Source organism: Podarcis erhardii (genome assembly GCF_964252035.2).
Source record: "Podarcis erhardii genome assembly, chromosome: 1".
NCBI lineage: Eukaryota > Metazoa > Chordata > Lepidosauria > Squamata > Lacertidae > Podarcis > Podarcis erhardii.
The window spans coordinates 35,546,806-35,571,060 of NC_138497.1; the positions used below are offsets into that span (position 1 = coordinate 35,546,806).

General features: G+C 40.6%; 1 protein-coding gene across 11 annotated transcripts in view; it reads right to left on the reverse strand.

Moving 5' to 3' along the window:
- Positions 1 to 24,255, reverse strand: part of NPAS3 (neuronal PAS domain protein 3) — a 628,833-nt gene that overhangs the window by 416,772 nt on the left and 187,806 nt on the right. For 8 of the 11 annotated variants that reach the window (XM_081859318.1, XM_081859314.1, XM_081859320.1 and 5 more), the window contains 2 exons: positions 15,980 to 16,224; positions 15,820 to 15,870 (listed from right to left, as the gene is read on the reverse strand). In XM_081859318.1, coding sequence (XP_081715444.1) covers positions 15,820 to 15,870; positions 15,980 to 16,224 — 296 coding nt within the window. The remainder of the gene's footprint in view (positions 1 to 15,819; positions 15,871 to 15,979; positions 16,225 to 24,255) is intronic. The other 3 variants (XM_081859317.1, XM_081859322.1, XM_081859316.1) reach the window with 1 other exon arrangement.

Here is a 24,255-nt window from a genome sequence, read left to right on the forward strand (position 1 = left end):
TCTATACACTACTCCACTAGTCTGAACAACATTACTATACATTATCCATCAATCAGAATGGTAAAGTGAAAATTAAAATAATGTTATAACATTGTTTTCCATTCTATTCTCCACTCCCCTTATTTTTGCGCACAGTCTGAACATGGAAAGATATGACATAGTGTTAGAAAGCAAAACTTTTGTTACCTTACCTGTTAAATCTTAGCTCTAGTCAAGATCAGGAAGATATCCCAAAACAGCTGGGACGGCAAGAGACAGGAATACAGGGAAAATGGCTGAGCTACCTGTTCTCCTAACAGAATGAGCTGGTTCCCTCTAGCACCTACTCTCTGGATGTTTTGCATGCATCAGTGATGACTGCAATAAGTCACCCAGCCAAGGTGGATCTTTACACCTTTGACACTACTAGAAGTATGAATTTCACAACAGGCTCATATAAGCATAAAAACTGGGAGAACAGATTTTAATTCCACATGGGGAACCAGTGACTAGTAAGGGGACACCATAACTTAATGAATGGTTGTCTTGAAATGTTGCCTATTCATGTAGCAGATGATGGAGATAAATGTAGCTTCTGCTTTTACTTTAAGATCCTGATCCAGCCCTTCTTTGTAGAAAGCTAAAATAAGGAGTACTTCTGGATCCATAGGGGATACCGTCACATACGTGATTTATGGACACCATATAGGTGGGTAAAGAGGACCTGATCATACTATACACAGGGAGTTAATTGGTGCTTTTCAGCTTCCAAGCAGCTATAAAGCTTTGGAATACTTAACATCGATATAGCAGCTGACCGGAAATTTTGGAGGAGGAGGGTCAAGATAGACTGGACTTCTGGAAACCATAGACTCCTAGGCATGCTGATTTGCTGAAGTATCTGCAGGAAGGTGATACAGAAACCTTTTCAGTCATGTTGCCATTAGGTATCCACAACCTCTTATCAAGTAGAAAGGACTATGAGACAGAGACTCGAGTACATCTGATGATTTTCTTAACATTAAAGAGATCCAACATCAAACCTGATGTGTGAAGATTCTAGCACTGGAGGTCCACTGCCCCAGGCCCAGAAACCTTTTCTTTTGCTAGCAAGACATGATGCTTGTGACATTATACACAAGTTTCATCTTGATAGAAAAGTTTTGATCTGCCCAGAGAAACAAACACTCCTTTGAAGAGAGAACTAACTCTTTTTCCAATTGGATTGTGTTCAGTTCCTTGATGGCATTGTCTACTACATAACCCACAACAATTTTTTATCTAGTCTTGGAAAACTAATAGGTTCAGATAGACTAATCTAACAATTGATATTCTAGGAGAGCTCAACTTGCCTCCATGTGCCAGCTGGAACAGACTAGTCATTCATTCATTCATTCATTCACTTCTGCCCTGTTTTTTAAGGGCAAAGTCTCACTGTCAGAATTTAAAGAGCTGACATAATAAAATCACTATCAAATTTATATAGAGACCAAAGCAAAATAAAAATAAATAGTTGCTTTAGTTTTTTGAGTGCTATCTAATAATTCTTTCCTCTTTAAAAATGGCAGACTGAAATTTCCAAAGAAAAATCTCTTCCAAGTTATCCATGGAACAATGTCCCTGAATTAACCAAAATGTCACATAGCTCTGCCAAATCATGACTGAAAGTTACAGATAGGTAGCCGTGTTGGTCTGCCATAGTCAAAACAAAACAAATTCCTTCCAGTAGCACCTTAAAGACCAACTAAGTCAGTTCTTGGTATGAGCTTTCGTGTGCATGCACACGAAAGCTCATACCAAGAACTGACTTAGTTGGTCTTTAAGGTGCTACTGGAAGGAATTTGTTTTGTTTTGACCATGACTGAAAGATTACACACATGCATACCGGACAGGGTGCAAGTTAATTAATTTGTAGTCTGCTGCAATGGTATAAGAGATCCTTTAGTGATACTGAGCATTGTCCTCTAGTGTGTCTTCTAAAGGAAAATATATTGGACCATTTTGGAGAGATTAGGATGCTATCTAGGCCTTCTAGGGTCACATGAAAGGGGTGCACCATGTACAAGCTTTAGCAATTCGGATGTCAGCACATTCAGAGGGCTACCCTCTCTGCTTGCTCTGTTACTTATAGAAAGAGGGTCTTATTCTTTGGAAACCTGATTTGTTCTATCCATCACCTGTTAGCCAGAAGAGCCTGAAAATAATAATTACGCCCAGCTGGTTCACTGCCACACTTGCAAAACATTATTGTTACTCAACAAAAATCTCTCTTGGTTGCTTTATCAGTCAAGACTTTCTCCTCCTAAATTCCTCCTAATGTGGCGGACTTTTGTCTTGCAAATTTCAGTGGTGCCCTGTGCGAGGCCAGAATTCAGCGCCTGCCCACCCCCACCTCTTGCCTCCCATTATGCTCAATTTACTATGTCACAGCTGTGATACCCTGTGGCACCCTTCAGGCTCGGTGCCCAATGTGGTTAGAACTTGCTCTACATTCAACTCTATTGTGGGTCTTTTAGTATCACTGTTGTTGCAGCTGCAAGAACTTGAGCTGAGACCATCTCCCTCCATGGAGGCAGGACTCATTGACTCAGAGGGGATAAATCCTCTCCCCAAGAAGGAAGCGGTGCTAAATCTCTTTTTCATGCCATCCCAGAATGCTGTCCTTATCCTGACTGAGGAACTTGAAAACCAAGTAGCAGAAACACCAAAGGAGGACAAATATTCATAAAGCAGGATGAGAAATACCATACATGATCCTGCTTGTGTACATACTTATACTTTATTGCGTAAGTTACTGAGGGTGATATTCAGCTAATGTTGCACTAGTGAAAAAATCAGTGCTAGCTCAGTGAGATTTCTTCTCTCTCTTCCCCCTGAACATGCAGGGGGAAATCCTTTCACTCACAGAATGATCTGCCTATTGAATACAGCCCCATGTGATTTTCCCATTCAAGTTCTTCTAAGGTAAGTGGAGGTTGTATGATAGCCACAATGGATGGACTGCATTTTTATTTATAGAATCACAGAATTGTAGAGTTGGAAGGGACTCTTAAGATCATCTAGTCCATACCCAGACAATTTATTTACCAGCTTGAAACTGGGCTATGGCCCTTCAAGTGTCCTATGTGGTCACTTCAACTCATTGAAACCACCTGCAGAGGACAATTTTTTGAGGTGTAGGCATTGTGTTCAAGAATATAGCAATCATGGACAGGAAAGTGTGAGATGAAAATGAAAATGAAGACAGGAAGGGAATAACAAATACATGCCAAAATTGATTGGCAAGATTCATATAAGATTTCCTTGTTTCTTGAACAACACTTTTGCAAATGCAGAAAAAAAGCTGGCTGAGGAAACTACTTGAATTTTGATAAGAACTGAACATACTGTACATTTTGGGTCACTTAAATAATTAAATGTCAGTTGATACTTTACAGTTTGTGTTTATTTTTTTCTTAGAAGGTTTGTCCTTAGGCTATAATACTTTTATTAACTAGGGCTGCAATCCTACATGGCAACCTGTGCACGAGGAAAACTCTACACACAGCTGGAAGTATCTTTGAAGTTTCCACAGCACCACTTGCACAGCTAAACAATCCATTCTGAATTGAAAATTGGATTATTTATTTAAAACATTTAAAATCCGCCCTTCATCTAAGTGAGATACAAAACATATCATAGACCCAAACAACCAAAATTATAAAATAAACAACAATAAATGCACCACCTAAGAAATAAAAGCAGCTAGAAAGATCATAGCAGGCTACAGTTAGCAACTGATTGTTTAATTATTTTTTTTAGAATGCATTAAAAATACATATAACTAGTTGCCAAAATGATAGCAATATGTAAAGGGAGAGTGTTCTACAAACAGGACACTGCTACAGAGAAGGCTTTATCTCATGTTGCCACATAATGCCCTCTCCTCCAAAGATTTTAAGAAACAGGCGGGCTGATATGGATGAGTTCCTTCCGCTTGTACATATAGCCCAATGTACTTATTTTTCTAAGTCTTTGGGGTATCTAATTCAGGTTGAAGGAGGATCGAGATTTATAGTAAGATTATTTGGTAAAACGCACAGATATATCTGTGTATCACTGTTAAACATGAACAGCACTATCATTTGAAAGCATGAAATGAATCTGGACTTATTGGAAATTTCATTATGGTTAATTTCAGTTTTTAAAATGCAATACCAAAGGAATGCTTGATTTTGCATCTCCTAAGTCTCCATGAACTGGTTAACATAAAAAATTAACATACAAAATGGTCATCAGGATAATTCTAAATAAATTCACTGTTTAAAAATGTGTATTCACTGAATTGTGTGTAAATAATCAGAACAAAATATGTATGTATTGCTTATCTATGTGATACGGATGATGAATGAAGTGTGGCAGGCAATTCTGCACATCCATGTGGCAATGACCCATAGGAAACAAAAGCCACTGTTTCCATTTGAGACAAATGAAAGCAGAAATGACAACTAAAACATGTCTATGAGGTGCATTCAACTAATCCAAAGAGTGAATCAAACAGGCAGTCATGCACAAGAGTACATTTAGTGATTTCTTATCATACCCTGAACATGAAAAAGACTTCAGATTAGTTAGAATCAATCGATTCAGAGGGAAAAAATTGTTTTATTTCATTTGGATAAACAACAGTAATCTTAAATCCTTTCTTCATAAAATTTATATAAATTATGGGTCCATATAAAAATTATGGCTCAGTTCTAACTGATTCTCTTTGTTGATTCATTTAATCCAGGCATAGGCAAACTCAGCCCTCCAGATGTTTTAGGACTACAACTCCCATCATCCCTGACCACTGGTCCTGTTAGCTAAGGATGATGGGAGTTGTAGTCCCAAAAAATCTGGAGGGCCAAGTTTGCCTATGGCTGAAATCCAATGAATTTAAATCAATTGATTTCAAGGGATCTCTCTGTGTGCAAGTATAAAAATAATGACTAACAAAACATAATTTAAAAATTCTTATACAGTTGTACCTTGGTTTCCAGACAGCTTAATTCTCGAACGTTTTGGCTCCCAAACGCCACAAACCCAGTGAGTGTTCCTGTTTGCGAACTATTTTTGGAAGCTGAACGTCCGATGGGACTTCCACAGCTTCCAATTGGCTGAAGGAGCACTCATCAAGCAGGCTACACGCTGGATCTGATCTTTGGGGCTGGCATAGATGTGATCATGCTCCCCGCTGTGGAAGTGCCATGGTCTGAAAGCCAAGATTGACTTCTGCTCCTCCCCGGCTCGGGTGGCGAACCTATTTGGGCTCGTCCACGAAAACTGATGGATCCTGATAGATTCAGACAAGCCTTGTGGAACCCTGCTCCTCCTGGCGACTCATTAGATGACCTTGTTGAGGACTGGAATAACCGGCTCTTGGCAGCCATTGATGAGATCGCGCCTAAGCGCCCTCTGCGACCCCATCGAAACTGGGCCCCTTGGTTTACTGAGGAGCTCCGGAAAATGAAGCGGGATCTCAGACGGCTAGAGCGAGTATGGCAACGGACTCGTGACGGAGCCTCAAGAACATCTTATAGGATGCTTATGAAAGCCTATGAGATGGCTATGAAAGCTGCTAAGAAATCTTACTTTGCAGCTTACATTGCATCCGCTAGCTCTCGCCCGGCACAACTTTTTAGAATAATTAGGTCAATAACGTCCTTAGGAGGACAACCAAATTTAAGCACAAATTCGACCCACAGCTGTGAGGCATTCACGAGCTTTTTTGCGGAGAAAGTCCTGTTGCTCCGCCGTGACCTCCCTGCCAATTTAGATACAGTGACTGAACTGGAGGCCCCTCGACTGACTTCAAGTCCAGTGTTGGACCATTTCGATCGGATACTGCCTACTGATGTGGATCGATTCCTCCAAGTTGGTAGGCCCACCACCTGCATCCTTGATCCGTGCCCGTCTTGGCTGATTAGGGAGTGTCCAGATGTTGCGCGGACCCCCCTGGTTGAAATTATCAATTTGTCCCTTGACACGGGGACATTCCCAGGGGAACTGAAGGAAGCAGTAGTGTGTCCACTCTTAAAGAAAACTTCATTAGATCCCATAGACTGATAGGGTCTATGGGATAGACCGCCCAGTTTCAAATCTTCCATACCTGGGTAAAGTAATTGAGAGAGCTGTTGCTGAACAGCTTGGTAGGTTTCTGGAGGAAACATCGGCATTAGATCCATTTCAGTCCAGTTTCCGTTCTGGTTTTGGGACGGAGACAGCTCTGGTTGCCCTAACAGATGATCTCCGTAGACAACTGGATCGAGGCGGGTCAGGACTGCTGATCCTTTTAGATTTGTCAGCAGCCTTTGACATGGTCGATCATGATCTTCTGGACCACCGCCTCGTAGACGTGGGGATACAGGGCATAGCCCGTAACTGGTTGTGCTCTTTTATCTCTGGTTGGGGACAGAGGGTGACACTAGGGAGGAAAATGTCGTCGCGCCACTCCTTGGTGTGTGGAGTGCCGCAGGGCGCAATTCTCTCCCCGATGCTTTTTAACATCTTTATGCGCCCCCTTGCCCAGATTATCCGGAGCTTTGGGCTGGGCTGTCACCAATATGCTGATGACACTCAGCTCTATCTGCTGATGAATGGCCACACCGACTCGGCCCCAAACACACTGACCAGATGCTTGGAAGCTGTGGCTGGATGGTTTCGTGGGAGCCGATTGAAACTAAATCCTTCGAAGACAGAGGTCCTATGGCTAGGTCGGGATGGCATGGGGATGAAGGTCCAACTGCCTTCTCTTGCGGGGGCCCAATTAGTGCCATTGACTTCCGTTAAGAGTTTGGGTGTAATCCTTGACGCCTCCCTTTCCATGGAGGCGCAAGTTACAGCAACAGCCAAGGCGACATTTTTCCACCTTCGCCGCATCAAGCAGTTGGTCCCTTACCTTTCCCACCCCGACCTGGCCACAGTGATCCATGCGACGGTCATCTCCAGGCTTGACTACTGTAATTCGCTCTACGCAGGGCTGCCCTTGAAGCTGTCCCAGAAACTCCAGCGGGTACAGAATGCTGCAGCGAGGCTCCTCACGGGGTCTCTGCCATGGGAGCATATTCACCCAGTGCTTTTCAAGCTGCACTGGCTCCCGGTGAAGTACAGGGTTAGATTTAAGGTGCTACTTTTGACCTTTAAAGCCCTTCACGGCCTAGGACCCTCGTACCTATGGGACCGCCTCTCCTGGTATGCCCCATGGAGAGCCTCAAGCAGTGGCGTAGCGTGGGTTGTCAGCACCCGGGGCAAGGCAAGTAATTTGCGCCCCTTAACCCGTGGATTTGCGCCTCTTAACCCGTGGATTTGCGCCCCTTAACCCGTGGATTTGCGCCCCCTAACCCGTGGATTTGCACCCCCTAACCCTACCACTAACCCTAACCCCCAGATGTTGCACCCGTGCGGCCGGCCCCCCCTGCACCCCCCACGCTACGCCACTGGCCTCAAGGTCCATAAATAGCAACACCCTAGTGATCTCTGGCCCTAAGGAAGTTAGATTGGCTTCAACCAGAGCCAGGGCCTTTTCAACTCTGGCTCCGGCCTGGTGGAACGCTGTGCCTCATGAGACCAGGGCCCTGCAGGATCTGATTTCTTTCCGCAGAGCCTATAAGACAGAGTTGTTCTGCCTGGCCTTTGGCTTGGAGCCAGTTTGATTCCCTCCCTCCCTCTCTTTCTTTTTTCTTTTCCTTCTCCTCCTGCGATGAGGCTACATTTTAATATTTTAATGTTCCATTATTTTAATGTTGTATTTTATTTTTGTTTTTAAGTTGTAATAATTAATCTTGTTTTTATTATTGCTTGTAAGCCGCTCTGAGCCCGGCCTTGGCTGGGGAGGGCGGGGTATAAATAAAAAATTATTATTATTATTATTATTATTATTATTATTATTATTATTATTATTATTATCTGAAGCTGTGCTTTGGTTTCCAAACAGATTCCATTCGACTTCCAAGGTACGACTGTAGTAAAACATTTCTGCTTCTGCCTCTATCCGTTGCTGTGGCAAAAATAATGCTTTTTCCAAGGTGGAAGTTACAGAGCTTCTAAGGATGAAATGCTCAGGTGGCCTTCATTCACCATAGCTAAGAGATGCTGGTGCTATCCTCCAGCTTGAGGCCATGCAGTGTTAATGGGTCCAGCATGTACATCCATAAGTTCTGCCTTTTCTCTAACATTGTTGGATTGATCTGTTGGCATAACAATTATTGCTAAGTCAGAAAGGCTGTGGTTCTCATAATTAAAAGTGTTTAGCAACCAGTTGCTCCACTTTTTTTGGGGGGGGGGGGTGTCAAAATCTTAACTTGTGCCTGTGTCAGGGTTATCGTTGCTGTCAAGATTAGATCCCAATAATACTACATTCTGATTCACCTTGAAACTGGGCCTTTAGCTATCTTCCCCCAAATTGGCAAAAACACCAGATGCTAGCCATTCATGCATTTTAAAAGATTTGCTTTAAATTTAGAACCTGCCTTATTTCTTATTCTCATAAACTTTTTTAATGAGAAGAGAAGAGAAGAGAAGAGAAGAGAAGAGAAGAGAAGAGAAGAAGCACCAATAACCAAAGATCCAAAATGCATGCCAAAATCATATTGGGAAAGATGTACAAATTAAACAGCTGTACAAGTTCTTCCGCTTCACTACTACAACTTTCCATTTCAGTAGCAACTCAAAGACACAAACATAAGTTCAGTTTGGAACGGAATCTAGGCCCACACATTCATAACTCTTTGTGAACATGAATATAATTTTCTTATAAATTATATTTAAAATAAGCTTTTCAAAAATTACCAAGTGGTAACAAAAATAACTGTTCCTCTAATTCTTCTCACTGGGGAGTTAATTCCCTCATTAGGATGAATCATTTTATGACCTTGTAAAGCAGTGTGCTACTTCTGCGGTTGCTTAGCTGAAATCTGCACCGTTAGCCCACCAAAATATCAGCCCCATTCAGTAACCTCAAGAGCTAGACCCCATTGAAAGCACATGACACTTCAATGTATCGTATGTTATTAGTTTCAGAAGTTATTTGGAACACATCTGCAAAGGAAATAAATGTTGTAGGACCCAAACCAATGGATTCAAGTTACAAGAAAGGAGATTCCAACTAAACGTCAGGAAGAACTTTCTAATGGTAAGAGCTGTTTGACGGTGGAACAGACACCCATGAGAGGTGGTGGACTGCCCTTCCTTGGATGACCATCTGGACTAGATAACCACTTGCCAGACAATGGTCCGATGGTAAGGATGCAGACACAATACAGTGCTCTCCTGGGCATTCTTGCTCCCCTGCCCCGGTTCTTTGGACAAAAATGGGCAAAGGCCCATTGCTGCCTCGTCTTCAATAAAGGTAAGCTGCTCCAGGTAAAAAGTAGTTGATTATAGTCAAGTCCACATATTACAATCTGTGGGGGGAATTTTCATCTTGCCTCCAAAGCAGATGAAAAGTTTGGGCCAAACAATTTAATCTACCTTTAATATCAACACTGCAGCTCTAAAGAAGAATACCAGCGAGACTCATTAGAAGGTCTACTTGCTTTGATCTTACATATGAATATCAGGAGGATTCATGAATAATAGCAGCGAGAGGGAGTAGTTACATTTGTCATGCTGTGGGAACTGCGGGTGGTTGTGGGGCCACAAATAGAAAATATTAATGCAACAATTAATGATGAACCATCCATCCAAGAGAATTCCGTGAAATATTTCTTCACACCAGAATACTGAGGAGCTCCTGAAGGTTCCTGCCATATTGGGATTCTTATGGGATCTATCTGGCATGCTTTGTTGTTTAGTCGTGTCCGACTCTTCATGATCACATGGACCAGAGCATGTCAGGCACGTCTGGCATGCTAGACATACCTAAATGCCAGTCATGTGGCTCTGTCAGGGCCTGAAAGCTTCTATTCCTGCTGAGGTCTGTACTAGAGACCATTCCCATTCCTTTTTCTGATTACTTCTAGATTGGCTCGAGGACCTCCCTCGAAATCAGGCTATGGCTTCTAAAACATGCCATATTATGGAAGTTTTCCAGGATCTGGAGGCCTCTGGGAAGATCTGTGTGTGTGATCTGGTATGCTGTGCATCCCTATTCAGATCCAGAAAGAATCTGATGATAGATTTTTTAAAAAGTAATCTTGAATTCCATGGTTCCTACTTTAAACGCCAAATGCATTGCCAAGTCCAAGGTTATTAGTGAATTTGGTACTGAGTGTCATTTGAAAAACAAAACTCAAAATTCTATGTGAAGGTAGTTGTGCGTTTACAATTCCAGGTTCATGGCAGAACTAAAACATATATTCACCTTCCAAAATGAATATTTAGAATACAACAGAATATGACATATGAGACTAAAATAATGGGTATGACAGATCTTTTAACAGTCACATTGATAATAACGGTTTGTCCTAAGTATGTACTAGCCACATAATTGTTCTATTTAAATTAGATCTCTGTTTCCTATACATAGAATAAATATCATTTTATTACATATTTCTTTAGTATTATATCTGACATGAATCTGCATTATGGGATAATTTTATCTTGATCTTGAAGTCAACTACTGCAAAATGAGTATATTATTGCAGTCAGTTGCTTCTATTCCCCAAGTAACAATGACTGGGTGTGGGGGGAGAGCTGAAATCTGCTATACTAGAAAAATTATGTAGCGTTAGCAAATGTCATCTCAATGGCTATTGCTTTTCAGATTAATAAAAGATAAAATGTTTTCTAGATGTCCTCCAAACAAAGATTACTATGAATAGAGAAGTGCTTAAACCAATAGTAATGACAATGAAATTTCTTTAAAGGTTACAATAATCAGTTATTTAGCTGAACCACAGCTGGAAATGCATGGTCATTCCTTGAATAATGTATATTTGATCTGGAACAATACATATCTTTCTAAAAACAATGGCGAAAACTATCTCTTGCTTTGCAATTGTTTAACATATCATTTCCATGAAGTAATTGACTTGGGAAATATTACACAGTGTCACCTGAATGTTCTTTCTGCAAGCGCAACTTGGAATAATCCATACAAAACATTCATAAGAAAACAAATTCATCAGCCTTTGTAGACAGGGCAGAGCAAAGCACCTTTCTGAAGCTCTAAATTAAAATGATTAAATTGCTATAGTCATCAGGGACAAATCTAAAACTAAGCTTGTATAGGGAATTATTAACAAGAACAGCCATCTCATTGTTTCAAATAGCCATGGTTTATACAGCATAAGTATTTCTCATGCATTCTCCAAATGCCTTTAGGAGCCTACTTGGGGAGACACAAAGTACTGAGAATAATAGCAATAATAATAGCAATAATAACAACAATAATAATAATTTTATTTATACCCCACCCTCCCCGGCCAAGGCCGGGCTCATAACATCAGGTATAAAAACAACTGACTAAAATACAACTTAAAAACAGGATTAAAATACAACTTAAAATGCAGCCTCATTTCAGTGGAAGCCCAGATCAAAAACTGTTTGGGGGGAGAAAATGTCAACTCTTCACCAAGGCCAACTATCCAGACTGCTCCTACATGGGCCAGAAAAAAGCCAGGGAAGCCCCCAAATAGGGGTTCATCACAGAAGGAAAAGGAAAGAGGGGGAGGGGATCAGGCTGATTCCAAGCCAAAGGCCAGTGCTTTTATTGTAGTTTTAGGAGCCATATTGCTATATTGCTGCAGGATATTTGTGGAATTATTTATCCATTCAAAATAGAAATAGAATACCATGCTACATGAGAATTAATGTATTTTGATACTTTATATATTTGGTATAATTTCAAAAAGATGTCCGTAATATGTAACGGGTTTATATTCAAATAAAACTAGTGAAGAAAGGAAACTTAGGGACTGATGAGCTGATCCCACATGTAGCAGATTCTCACATAAAACCGAACGTCATTTACCAGAATAATGCAATCGTGTTTGTTTTATATTATTTCAAGAACCTTCTACAAACTGGTTTTATAAACCTTCCAATTACAAGGAAAAGGTTGTTTTGCTTTATTTTAATTTTATTGAGTTTTATACTTGCAAAAAAAATAATAAGTTATATACTGAAAAGAGAAAAATTACAAATTGAACATCCCACCATCCCACCCTCTTTTGCACAACCTGAAAGCATAGTTCAGATCTAAATAACAATAGCAAGGTTTGAACCCTTTCTGTCCGGACAGCCACTCACCCGTGGCTGTCTCAATCGCTGGCAGAATCCGTCAGTGGGCGTTTCTTGAACTTCTTCCAGCAAAGAAGCTCTTTGACGCCTAGTCTCTGCCTACTCTCCCTGCGCGGAAGCCTTCTGCGCAGGGAGGGTGTGGGCAGCGGAGGACCCGTGCTCTCCCCGCTGGTCTCCGGCGAGGAGTCATGGAGCCACCTCGCCGATTCCCCCATCTGCCCCCCTTCTCCACTAGTGTTACGCTGATTTCCTTCCCCAGAAGATGGGCTGCTTCTCTCCCTCCCGGTATGCTCTCCGGAATCCCTCTGGAGCCCTCCCTCTCCCTCTGGCTCCGATGGCAGTTCCCTGACAGGGAGGGAGTCCCAAAGTTGCTAATGTCAATATAAAGGAAGATGCTAACACAACTATATATTGTAGAATGTGGTCAGTACTTTGTCCTGCAGTCTTTGTGTGCTGGATAAACAACCACCAGTCTCTTAGACCATGAAGGTCTCTTAGGGTTTTTTTTTGTCATTTAACCATTGGTGTCAATTTTTCAGAAAGTGATTTATCCCAAATTACATTAAACCATTTTTGTACATTCAAATGTACTTTTGCTCCTGTCCATTTTCTGGCTATCAATATTCTTGCTCCAAATGCCTATTTAACTCCCACAGAACCACACCACTCGAAACAGAAATCCCACACAGAGTGTTTTTCAAAGGAAAGAGTAATTTAAGGCGGAGAGGCAATCTCTTTGCTAATCATACAGCTGGAAGGGACCGAAAGGCTATTAGACTGGACTGTTCAGCCCATCCAATCCAGATTACCAGAAGCAGAGAGCAGAAGTAACAGGCACTCCACAGTGCTAAAGGGTTTGCAAACATAGTTTCAGATTACTGAAGCAAGTTAAAGAGGCTATAATACAGGTCACAAACTGGGAGGGTATCTCAGCAAAAGTGTGCTCCCAAGCCCATACACAAAAGCAACAGGAATACAAGGCACTTACAGGAGAAAGCTGTGCTCCACCACAACCTGATTTTCTCCCCTCCCTACCCTGGAAAACGTCCACAGGCCTTTCCCCTTCAGTTAGGCTCACTTTTGGTTTCAGAGTTTCATTTGGGTTAAAAATTAGTTTAAAACATCCAGAAGGGTGTGTGAAGACAGATTAAGCAGCCCCTCTCTGTTTGCTATTGCCTGTCCTTTCCAAATATCCCATTTCTCTTCCTTAATATGAGATAAACATTGGTTTGGGAGCCCTGTCTTTCTTTTATAAACCACTTCTGTTATGAGCAATCATTCTTCTAACCTATATTTAATTATGTCAGCTGTTAAAGCCTAAAAAGAGGAGATAAAAAATATTTCGGGACTACAATGGAGCACAATTTATTCAGCTGAATAAAAAGTGCAATACATCGTATCCTTTTTGAACATATCCCTCTTGAAACCAATTGCAAAACTTATTTGGCCCTGCAACATCAACGGAGATTATTCTAGCTTTGCCCCGAATTCAAAACTCAAGTACACAGGTGCTGCAGATTACGTAAATCCAAGTACATGCTCTTTATATGAATGTAAAAATATTTATCAGACTGTCAAACGGAGAACTCGGATGGCTTGAGAACCATCGGCTTGTTTTAGAACCAACCTAGCTTTTGACATCCAGGAAGTGGTTGCAATTACTCTGCTCTAGGCCTGATATTCACAACAGTATATAGAACATCACCATTATTAGAACATAGAATCAACTGAAACATACAGTTGCCAATCCACATAAACGTTACGATTTCTAGTTCCTAGGTAAGAATATTAAATGCTACATCATCTTCTGCATTCCTTCTTTCAGGTTCAAATAAAATTTTCTTTTTGTTGGAATACTTTGGAACAGTTGGAATACTGTTTAGTGTTATGTGAATAAGTCTCAGACTCCTGCATTTCTCCCTTCCCTCTTGTCCTGTCCATGAGGCGATTGGAAACATTTGCTTCTGTTTTCAACAAACCAGTTTCTTGTGATGTGATGCACAAGCTGAGACAAACTGTGGTTAGTTTTAACTATGGAATGTCAAAGCAAGCCAGAGATAGTGACTTGGCTGGATAAATCACAGTATAAAATAATCACAGTTCCCGGTTTGGACATAATAACAAACTGGTTAACTGAAAATGGAAGCAAATGCTTCTGATCTAGGGTTGCCATATTTCAAAAATTGAAAATCTGGACAGGAAGGTTTCTTTTTGCGGACATTTAGCTGATTTCCGTCCAGAAGCTGCTTGCGGCTGCAGTATTCCGGATATGTCCAGGAAATTCCAGACGTATGGCAAACTTATCAGATCTCCTCATGGCTACGCCAAAGGAGGTGAGGAAAACAAGAGCAGTATTATGTCCAAATGAGACTGTTCTGTACTGCACAGCTACCACTGTAGTTAGAAATAGTTTTTACTCTGAAGACAGCTGTCCAGTTCTGATTAAAAAAACAAACAGAAATAAATTTACACTCTTATCCGTTGTGTAAAAAACACTATTTATTGCACACAGGGTTAAACAGCATAGCGCAGTTTATGCTTCAGAAACAGAATTATGCATAAAAAAATGAGTGACTAAATTAAGAAAAACTGGACAGAATCCTGTTGTATTTACTAACAACAGGGATTATTTAAGAAAGCTTTCAAAGATGAGTCATCCTATTCTTTTTTAAATTTCACGCTCACCATCACCCAAAGGAGAGGAAAAGAAATATGCCTGAGCACTTAAAACTTCCCAGCTTCTGACCCCTTTCACCTCCAGCACAAGAAACTCTTTCCTGAATTTGATATGCTGCTTGTGATGTAGAGTGTGGTAATGTCATGCACATGGAGTAAGTTACAAAAAATCCTTGTCACTCAAGAGTCCGGATTCAAATCAATGCACTAAAGTAATGGGCTATGAACATGAGGAGGGGAGCCTTTCACACATTTTATATATAACTCACAATTTGTTAAAAATGTGGACTTTAGTTATAGATAAGAAGCTATAAGTACATTTTAGGTTCACACAAGTTCATAACACACAGTAAAACATAAACAATAACCTAATACCTGAACTCTACTTTGGCTTCTAGTAATTTAACTTTGGTGACATAATGTATAAATAAAAGTGTTTGTACCCAATTTTGGGTCCTTTTTAATATCTGGTTTGCATTTATGCTCAATTGAATGATTTAATTCCTTATAATTTCAGGCCCATTTTTGAGAAACTGCTTTCATATCTGTTGAGTTATGAAATAATAAATAGTTTAAGATCATTATAATTGTTATCTCTGTACACAGGATCCAACAAACTAACATACTTTCCTATTTCACAGTGACATACAGCGGCATTCTTTTCAGTCAGAAGTGTGAAAATTGTAGGGCTGAAATCCTATGGAAACTTACTTATGAGAAATCCCTTCTGAACACAGTGGAGCTTACTTCCAAAGAAACATGCATAGGGATTGCACTTCATGACTACAATCCAACACAGAATTAAGTGTGCTTAAGATCACAGATTTCAGTGGATTCAGAGGCATTTAACTCTGGGTTGAACTGTAAAAAATACATACTTAAAATTCATTTTCTCAATACAATAGCTGTGCTGAGATGTCTGTTTTAAAATAAAATATAAATAGAATAAGAGGTTTATTTCACCTTCACATGGTGTCTTTCTCATGCAGACCTCAGATTTCCACATTTGTATCCCTTTAAAGGATTTGATATGCAGGGAAAAAAGAAAGGATGGTAAACATTTCAATTTAGAAATCAGTACTGGCTGCCACATTCCACACACTATGATCATCCAACTTCATACCTTTCACTGATGTGTTGGGTGGTGGTCCTTCCATTCGCAAGTTCCACGGCGGATCCCCCTGATTAGCAAAGTCCCTCATCTTCAAATAGCTAATTGTTAGTCGAATGATGGATGCCTTGTCAAGCTGGCTGGTAATGGCTGCAGGGAGTGGCAACAATTTGGCCAGCTCATAGAACTCAAAATTTTCCTTCCCCCGGCGAGAACGAGCAGCATCTCGGGATTTTTCCTTTCTCAAGGCTTGTAAACTGAAACAAGAATAGGGTAGGGCATTCATCAATATTGTGTTCTGTCAAAGTTCTAATGTAAACATTTTCCAAATACAGACATGAAATTCTTGCACATATAAGCTTGAGAAAAATACTGAATTATAGTTTGCTCTTTGAACCCGATTGAGTGGGTACTCTTTCTAGAGATGACCGACAAGTAACTTGTCATAATACACAAGGTCTTTTTTAAAAAAATAAAATCCCACTCTGCTACAGATGTTTTGTCCAAATGTCAAACGATAAAACTGAGAATATGGTACCATAAAAGGACAGATGGAAATATTTCATTACAGAGGGACTGTGTGTTTGGCATAAAGCATAATGCTATCCATTAATTACTATTAACTGTCTTTCAATTTTAGCAATAGCTCTGCAAACAGCACCATAGTCCTCACTTCCCTAATACTTGCCGCAAAGTTTGCTTAGCAAACTCAGTCTCATGAGTTACCATCCGTTATACAGTATGGTGAGTATCAGCTGGTGCTTCTCAACTCCACTAGCTCACAGAATACAATTCCTTGTGTTACGCCACACTTTCTCCAAAAACAATAAGAGAATCCACAGCTCAGTGACAAAACAGATGCTTGGAAAAGGTCTCGGGTTCAGTCTCTGGCATCTCCAGTTAGAATTAGAAAAAGACCCTTACGTGAAGCTTTGGAGATCTACTGATTGTATAGAACTGGTTGTATTGAACAAAGGTGGGGAACCTTTCTATCCAGTCCTCAAGACTGCATCCCTAACCTTGCCTCTCACCAGCCCTGATCCATGCCCTACCCAAGTGGTTTTCCCTGGCTAGAATGTTTCCTTGAGGTAGAATAATGCCTCTTGCTTGCTTGGATGGATGGAGAGGTATGAGGGTTTGCTGCTGATATGTAGCTGACTGTACAAAGGTTTAAAAAGTCGTAACAGTTGCTTCACTCACTTTTGCCTTTGTCAGAAGGAGGAGTCCAATAATTTGGCTCTAACCCAACAATTTATTTTATAAGCTGCCATTGTCACTTCAAAACACTCCCTCTCTCACTACTCCAACAAACTTACAAATAGGGTATCCTTCAGTTCCTCCCACAATTTCAACCACAGCTATACTCATCCTAAAAAAACCTGACCACAATACAGCATGCACAGTCCCCCTTCACATTCACTCAGTTAAGTCCTTTTAATTATGACATTAAAGGTATCTGTTCCACTGCAGTAACAATTTATCAAATTAACAATTTGTAGGACAAAGTGCGAAGTTCTTGAATTTCACCATCCACAATGCAAAGTCAAAAATCATGCTTTAATATGCAAATATAGGGTGAAGTCCATGCATTAACGAGAGGGAACTGACATGGGACCCCTTCAGCCTTCTCCAGTCTTTCCCCCTTCTTGGCAACATGTGCATTGCTACATTATTTACTATGACAGCAGTGTATACCCATTCAACAGTCCCTGTTCTCTATAGGCTACTGACTCACAAATTACTTTTCCTTGGAGCCAGAGAGAAGATGGCTCAACTGAGCCCAATGAAAGGAACATTTGTGTGCACTGCACTACTGTTTACTGCCATAATTAGGCAGTTACAGTGTTATCCTATGCTCAGAAGTAAGATCCACTGAGTTCAATAGAGATTACTCCTGGGAAAGTGCCCATGTAGAAAACCTCATCCCACTGATTTTAATATGCCTACTCTCAGCATGACTAAGTCTGGATCCAACCTTGTGTGTCTTGCTAACTTGTTGCAGTTTTCTTAGGATAATAATAAACCAGTCTCAAGTCAGTTTTACTTTTCCAGAAAGTCAAACGTTTTTGTTGAAAACGAGGCAGATAGAGGCTATTATAAAACATTATATTTATATTCATATTGTGCTAACATTGCCTTTTTAATACGCCATCTAACATTTTGTTTGGTACTGCTCCTTCCATTCTGAGAAAATTCAAAAATTCATTCAGCTATTCCTGAAATGCGAAGTGTCGCCCTGCCATATTCTACACATCTTACCAAAAGTCTTTTGAAGTGACAGCACTGTAGTTGTAATAAATAGTGATTGGTTTGGAGGGCTATAACCATAAAATAAGGCCCTAGGGGCTGAAAGGTTGTTGAGACTATGATATAATGGCATAAGCCAGTGGGAATGACACAGCTTGTACATTAATCTAGTGCCCATTTGCATTAGGTAGCATTAAAAAGCAGAGAAGGCTACGCGCTGTCTGACATGGTGGCAGCCAGTCCCACTTCCCTCCTTGTCTCCTAACCTTGACGCAAGAATTGCAAGAGCAGTCAATGTAGGGCTGTGTTTTCTTTTGCAGTGCTAATCATGGCTGCCTGTCTTGGCTCCTGGCTCCTTCCCAGGCACCGTCAGAAAGAGCATGTAGACGTGGGCAAAGAAAAGTGGAAATGCAAAAGGCGTTTGCATGAAGGCAGATGTCAGGAAAGGGCTGCAGGGTTGGGGAGTTCTCTGCCGATTAATTTGCCAGTCTGCTGCAGTACCGTATTGTTAAAATTTTATATATATATATATATATATATATATATATATATATATATATGCAGGTTTTGGTGTCCTCGGGTGTCTTCCCGTGTAAAAGTTGGGGTGTCTAGGCGACGTTTCGACGAGGTCTCACTCGTCATCTTCAGGCTGGTGCTTTCGGCTTCTTGTTACTGGAACAGAGCAGGATCTCAGTGTTTGAGTTCCTATAAATACTGTAGAGGGGGTGTGGTGTATAGCCTCCAATGTTCTGGGCAGAGAGGAAGTTCCCAGGCTAGTGTGCCTTTTCTTCTTTTGTTCCTTAATTACTTGAGAGATATCTTGAGTGATTTCCTGAGTGATATCCTGAGTACCACTTAGGTGGGTCATTAGGTGTGGATTAGTTGTTAAAGTCTTTGTGTCTTGACCTCTTGAACTTTGTGAAGAGTTTTCCTGAGAAGATGGCTGTACTGTACTTAGTTGTGCTCTGGCTTGGCTTCGTGTATAGGGGCGAGCTGTGGTTTTGTGGCTTGTGTCAGCCAGATCTGTGTAGGGATTGCAGGGGGGTGCAGCATCCGGAGGTGCCACCATGGATTGGCTACTGGATGGTGTCTGTAATTCATCTGTGGAGAGGGTCTGGGTTTGGGTCTGGTGTGGTTGATTGGTGTTGGCGTTCTGTGTGCCTCTGGATCTGGTGTCAGTTTTTTGTGGGGAGGGCTAATTTCCAGATGTCTGGCAAGCGGGATGTGTCGTCACGCTTGTTCATGTTGTGAGGGTGTGACGACACATCCCGCTTGCCAGACATCTGGAAATTAGCCCTCCCCACAAAAACTGACACCAGATCCAGAGGCACACAGAAACGTCGCCTAGACACCCCAACTTTTACACGGGAAGACACCCGAGGACACCAAAACCTGCATTCCTGTACCCGTGAAAATCTACGAAAGCAAATATATATATATATATATATATGCCTTGTTAGTCTACTTTCCAAAAAGAAACCCCTAATACAGATATTTATTTGATGGAATCGGAATCTTCTGAAAGAATCATAATGAGTCAAAGACAGAGAACGCACCACTTGTGACTGTCGCAATTGCTTTACATTTCCTAATATCACTTAAGGCAGCATAATTATCATGTTAACTGCTCCTATCATCATAGTGGTAGAATTTCCCCAGTGGTAATGTTGGACCTGAAAAAGCACCACCATCTTGCTGAAATTACAGGAGAAATGGAGCAAGAAATGGACTGCTAGTCAACACCAGAAGATCTGTACATAAGAAGCTGCCAAATGAGACTGATAAAAGAGGTTGAGGTGGTATCTGGCAGTTTCAAAGCCTGACTGTTCAGAGGTTGTATGAGCCCTAATCCCCTTGTAATGATGGGGTATGTTACATTTGGATAAATTGAAGGTAAATTGAGATTAAGAAATATCACAGAACAAGGATCAGGTGCTGGAGACTGGGTTATCTCTGGGGGCACATCCCTAAAGTATAGGCATTGCCCTTTTTCTAGAAAAAGAGGTGCTGGAACTCGCCATGAGTGCCTTGCTTGTTCTCTTGGAATGCCAATGGCGCTCACCTGAGAGGTGATGGAATTGAGTTCCGGCACGTTCCGGCTATTAGTTCCTCCTTGGCAGGAGGTGTTGCTGACTTGGTTACCTATGTCTCTAGGGGCAAATTCAACATGGAAGGAAATGAAACTGAAGCCATTCTGTCTGTTGGAAGCAAGCAAATATTTAATTTTGAAACAAGATAATCTGATGGCAGTTAATTCTGAGAGAGAAAAGGTTGTGTGCAGTTTAGTTTAGTTAATAGCCACAACTTTTTGGTTCAGCAAATAAAATAAAATGGGCTCTATCCTACGAAAGTGTATTTCGCATTAAATTTGTTAGTCTTTAGGTTGCTTTGCAATTTGTTACAACAAACTAACACTGTTAGCCTCTAGATAAACTCCAAGGAAAAAGAATGCACAAATCTCCTAGGCTTCTCATACAGGTGGCATCTGAACTCAGAAGTTCAACAATTATTAAGGCAATATTTCTGTTTAATAAAAGTGGTGTTTTTTTAAAAAAAAATGAGGAAAAAGTGTCTCTGCACTGAAAAAGAGTAAGGTTAAAAGCCTTTCATAATTCTCCTTTAAAGATGCAACAACTAAGATCTAAGGAGAAGTCAACTGGTCAGATTTTTTTTATAGATTTTCCCTACTTGTTTGCTTAGGAGAATCTAGCACTGCACAGTTCTACTATTTATCAATTAATCTGGAATGCAGGCTCAAAGAAAGAAGGCCAACCTGTATTAAAAATTCAACTATTAAAAATTCATCAAAGCCTTCGTCATTTTAACTCACAAACCTTTGAACACCTGCATACTTGTCAGATCTCTGGTCATAGTTAACAGTGGGATCTATAGTTGCTGCAGAACCTTCACCACTTCCGACATGAACTGCATATGAATACTTACTTGAGGGTTAAACCCTTTTTTTAAAAAAAAGCAACATAAACCCCAGGAAAACTGCATTACTCTGCCAAACTTTTCAGCCTGGTTACTGGGCAAACTTCAGATTTGGTCAGATTGGCCATTTGCGTTAATAATTATTCAGGTCCCTAATTATTCTTCCCCCACCAAATAAAAAATGCTGTAAATATCAGCAGATATTTGGCAGATCCGTAAACAAAACTATTATTTGTTATTATCTAGAGTGGCATGGGCCACAAAACGAAGTTTTTTAATCCTGCCCAAGAAAAGGTAATGGTTTCAGAAGCTTCCCTTTAATGTGTGGAAAAAACTGCCTGGCATATATGCTGGAAGTTAAAGCTGGAACCTTCAAGTTCAAGGTAAGAACTCTGCTGCTTAACTAATGCACTGCTCATAGCTGTCATCATTAATTTATGTTAGCCTCTGTAAACATCAAGAGTATAATAGGCCAATTTCACAACTAAATATAGATGCACATTTTGCCCTTATATAAATGGCAGATTGCTGCTGTAGATCATCACTGCAGCAACACGTCAGTAAAGATGCACTGTTTGATGGTCTGATGCTCACACAATATATAAAACCAGTTGTAATGGTTGTTTGGAAGCAAAGTGTAACACAGCAGCAAAATTTCATTTGTTCCACAAACTCAGGATATATTAAGCTTGGCTGACAAAGACTGTTTGATGTGCTAAATCAGTTTGACCTTCATTTTTGCTTTATATTTCCAATTTAACACATTAAATGACCATTTTTTGGCTCTCTGCAAGAAAATACAGAACCGGGTGCCATTTAAAATGCCTCAGCTATACAAAGAAAAATAAAACGTATGTTTTAGTAATTTATCTCTTAACAATCAGATTTTGCAAAGGTTTAAAGATTATATTAATTACAGCCTACATTTTATATGAACAGAGACGATGCTTAAATTCCAAGCAATCATTTGAGGTATTTCTGGATTGAAATGGCCTTGGGAGATTTTAGCTACAGTATAGTTTTCTCTGTTTATAAACCATCTCTTTGCATTAATGCATGTATGCTTCAAACATCAATTAAATAAATTGCTATTGCCCATGTCATAATCAATAATAGTGGCTGTTTATATAAGATCCAAATGCTGCAAGGATCATCCCCTTTTGAACCATCCAGTTGGCAGCTAAAATATAGTAAAATATAGCAAAAATATAGATTTAGCTAGGAAGAACTACCTCGAGTAAGGAGCACTTTTATTTCAGAGCAACTTGTACATTTCACACCTTAAATTTCTATTTACAAAATCAGCTAATCACTTCACAATTGAAGTTCTCAGAACAAAAAGTTATCAATTAAAGTGGTTGAAACTCCAGCAAATTATCATTTAAGAATGAAGTAATTGCTTTCATCAGGGCAGAAAAGCCCGCCAGAACAGAAATGTCACTTTAGATTAGTGTTCTCACTCCTGAAGCAATGGATGACACAGCTGATATAAGACTAAATGCCAAGACCAATCAATTGCTTTTGTGGCTCTGTTCTGAGCTGCTGTAAAAGGGGCCATTTTCCAGGATCTACTCTTCATTATAGTAAATGCTATCTCCTTGGTAACATAATTCCATTTCTCATAAATTCTGTCTGAGAGCATTGTCCTAACAATGGATGTTTGTGGAAAAGAATGCTGTTGGTTTAACGCAAAGAATTAAGTGTGAACGGCTGTCAAAGTACTACAGTTTATTTGTTCTTAAACATAAATTGAAGTCTTCTCCATTAAAAAGAATACTCGTGTGGAAATGAGCATACTGAACCAGTGTAATATATTGTATTTGAAGGTGTTGTATAAGTGATTTAGAGTTTAGACTTCTTTTATATATATATTCACACACACTTGCTTTGTCTCTGTTAGGCACCCTGGTCTTTAACAGAGATTTGTCAGTGTAAAAATAGAGTAGATAAACATTCCACTTACTTTCCCAGCAGTGTGGTTTACAAATGTGAAATTACTGAAGAAAACACAGTCTCATTATCATATGACATGCTATTTGTTAGCAACCTCATCTGTGTATAAAAGCTTCCTTTGAACCAAGCGCTGACTGAAAAATATCTGTACTTCAATTTGTATTGTTCATCTTCCTAAAATACCAAGAATCTGAGTTATGGGCTCTAATTAAAAAGATATCCGAGAAGCTAATTTGGTGGAACAGCAGCAATTTCCTATGTGACTCTTTTCATGACTGAAGTTTACAAACAAATACACATTGCAGCTTTCAGCTGAGAGTCAGAATAAAAAAGTACTTTGTCATAAAAAGGTACAGGGCTCTATGGGGAAAAAAAAGTGCTCTGCCAAATGTTTCCACATGCTAAGTGCCAGAACATCCTTCCTTGTGGTAGGGGCCCCATTTGGATATCCTGTTTCAGGATGCCATAACGCAGGTAATGGCCTTCTCATGGGTCTGTCCCCTTCGTTCTGCCTCTGTACCAACAGCAGTGGTCCCACAAGGTGCAGTTTAAGAGACTCACCATGTGAGAGATGGGGTCCTCCCTTAAAGAGGACACGTACTGCGGTGAGACCTGGAAAACCGACACCCTGTGGATACAATTGGTCAGCCACAACACCCAATTGGTAGATCCCTCAAAGCTGGGTACAATCTGGCTAATGGGACGCAGTCTAAGCGGTCCGTGCACGTGACCCAGAGCTTCCTCTTTCAGTGTGCCCATTCGGAACACCCGCCTACCTCACTACTTTTAGGGCTTTGTGCTTGACCTTGCTATGCCGTCGTGTGTCTTCTGTCATTGGGACAGGGGCACGGCAGGAATTTTCCCCACTTGGCTGATGCAATCTGGGTTTCACCTGCCGCATAGCAAATCGTGACAACTTGTAAGGTTGCGGATAGGCTCTGGTTCAGGTGATAGGGATGGGAGAACGCTCTCACCATCCCTATGTGAAGGTTATTCTGTTAAAGGAATACAGGGACTTGATGGTTTGGTCAACCCCTGTGAGGGGGTTGTGTTCATGCCTGAGTCCAGGGGGACATTTGGGTGGCGGAGTTAGCCTGGTCCCGGCTTTCCGCTTATCCAGGTGTTCACCCTTGGCTGACCTATGCTGGTGCCCT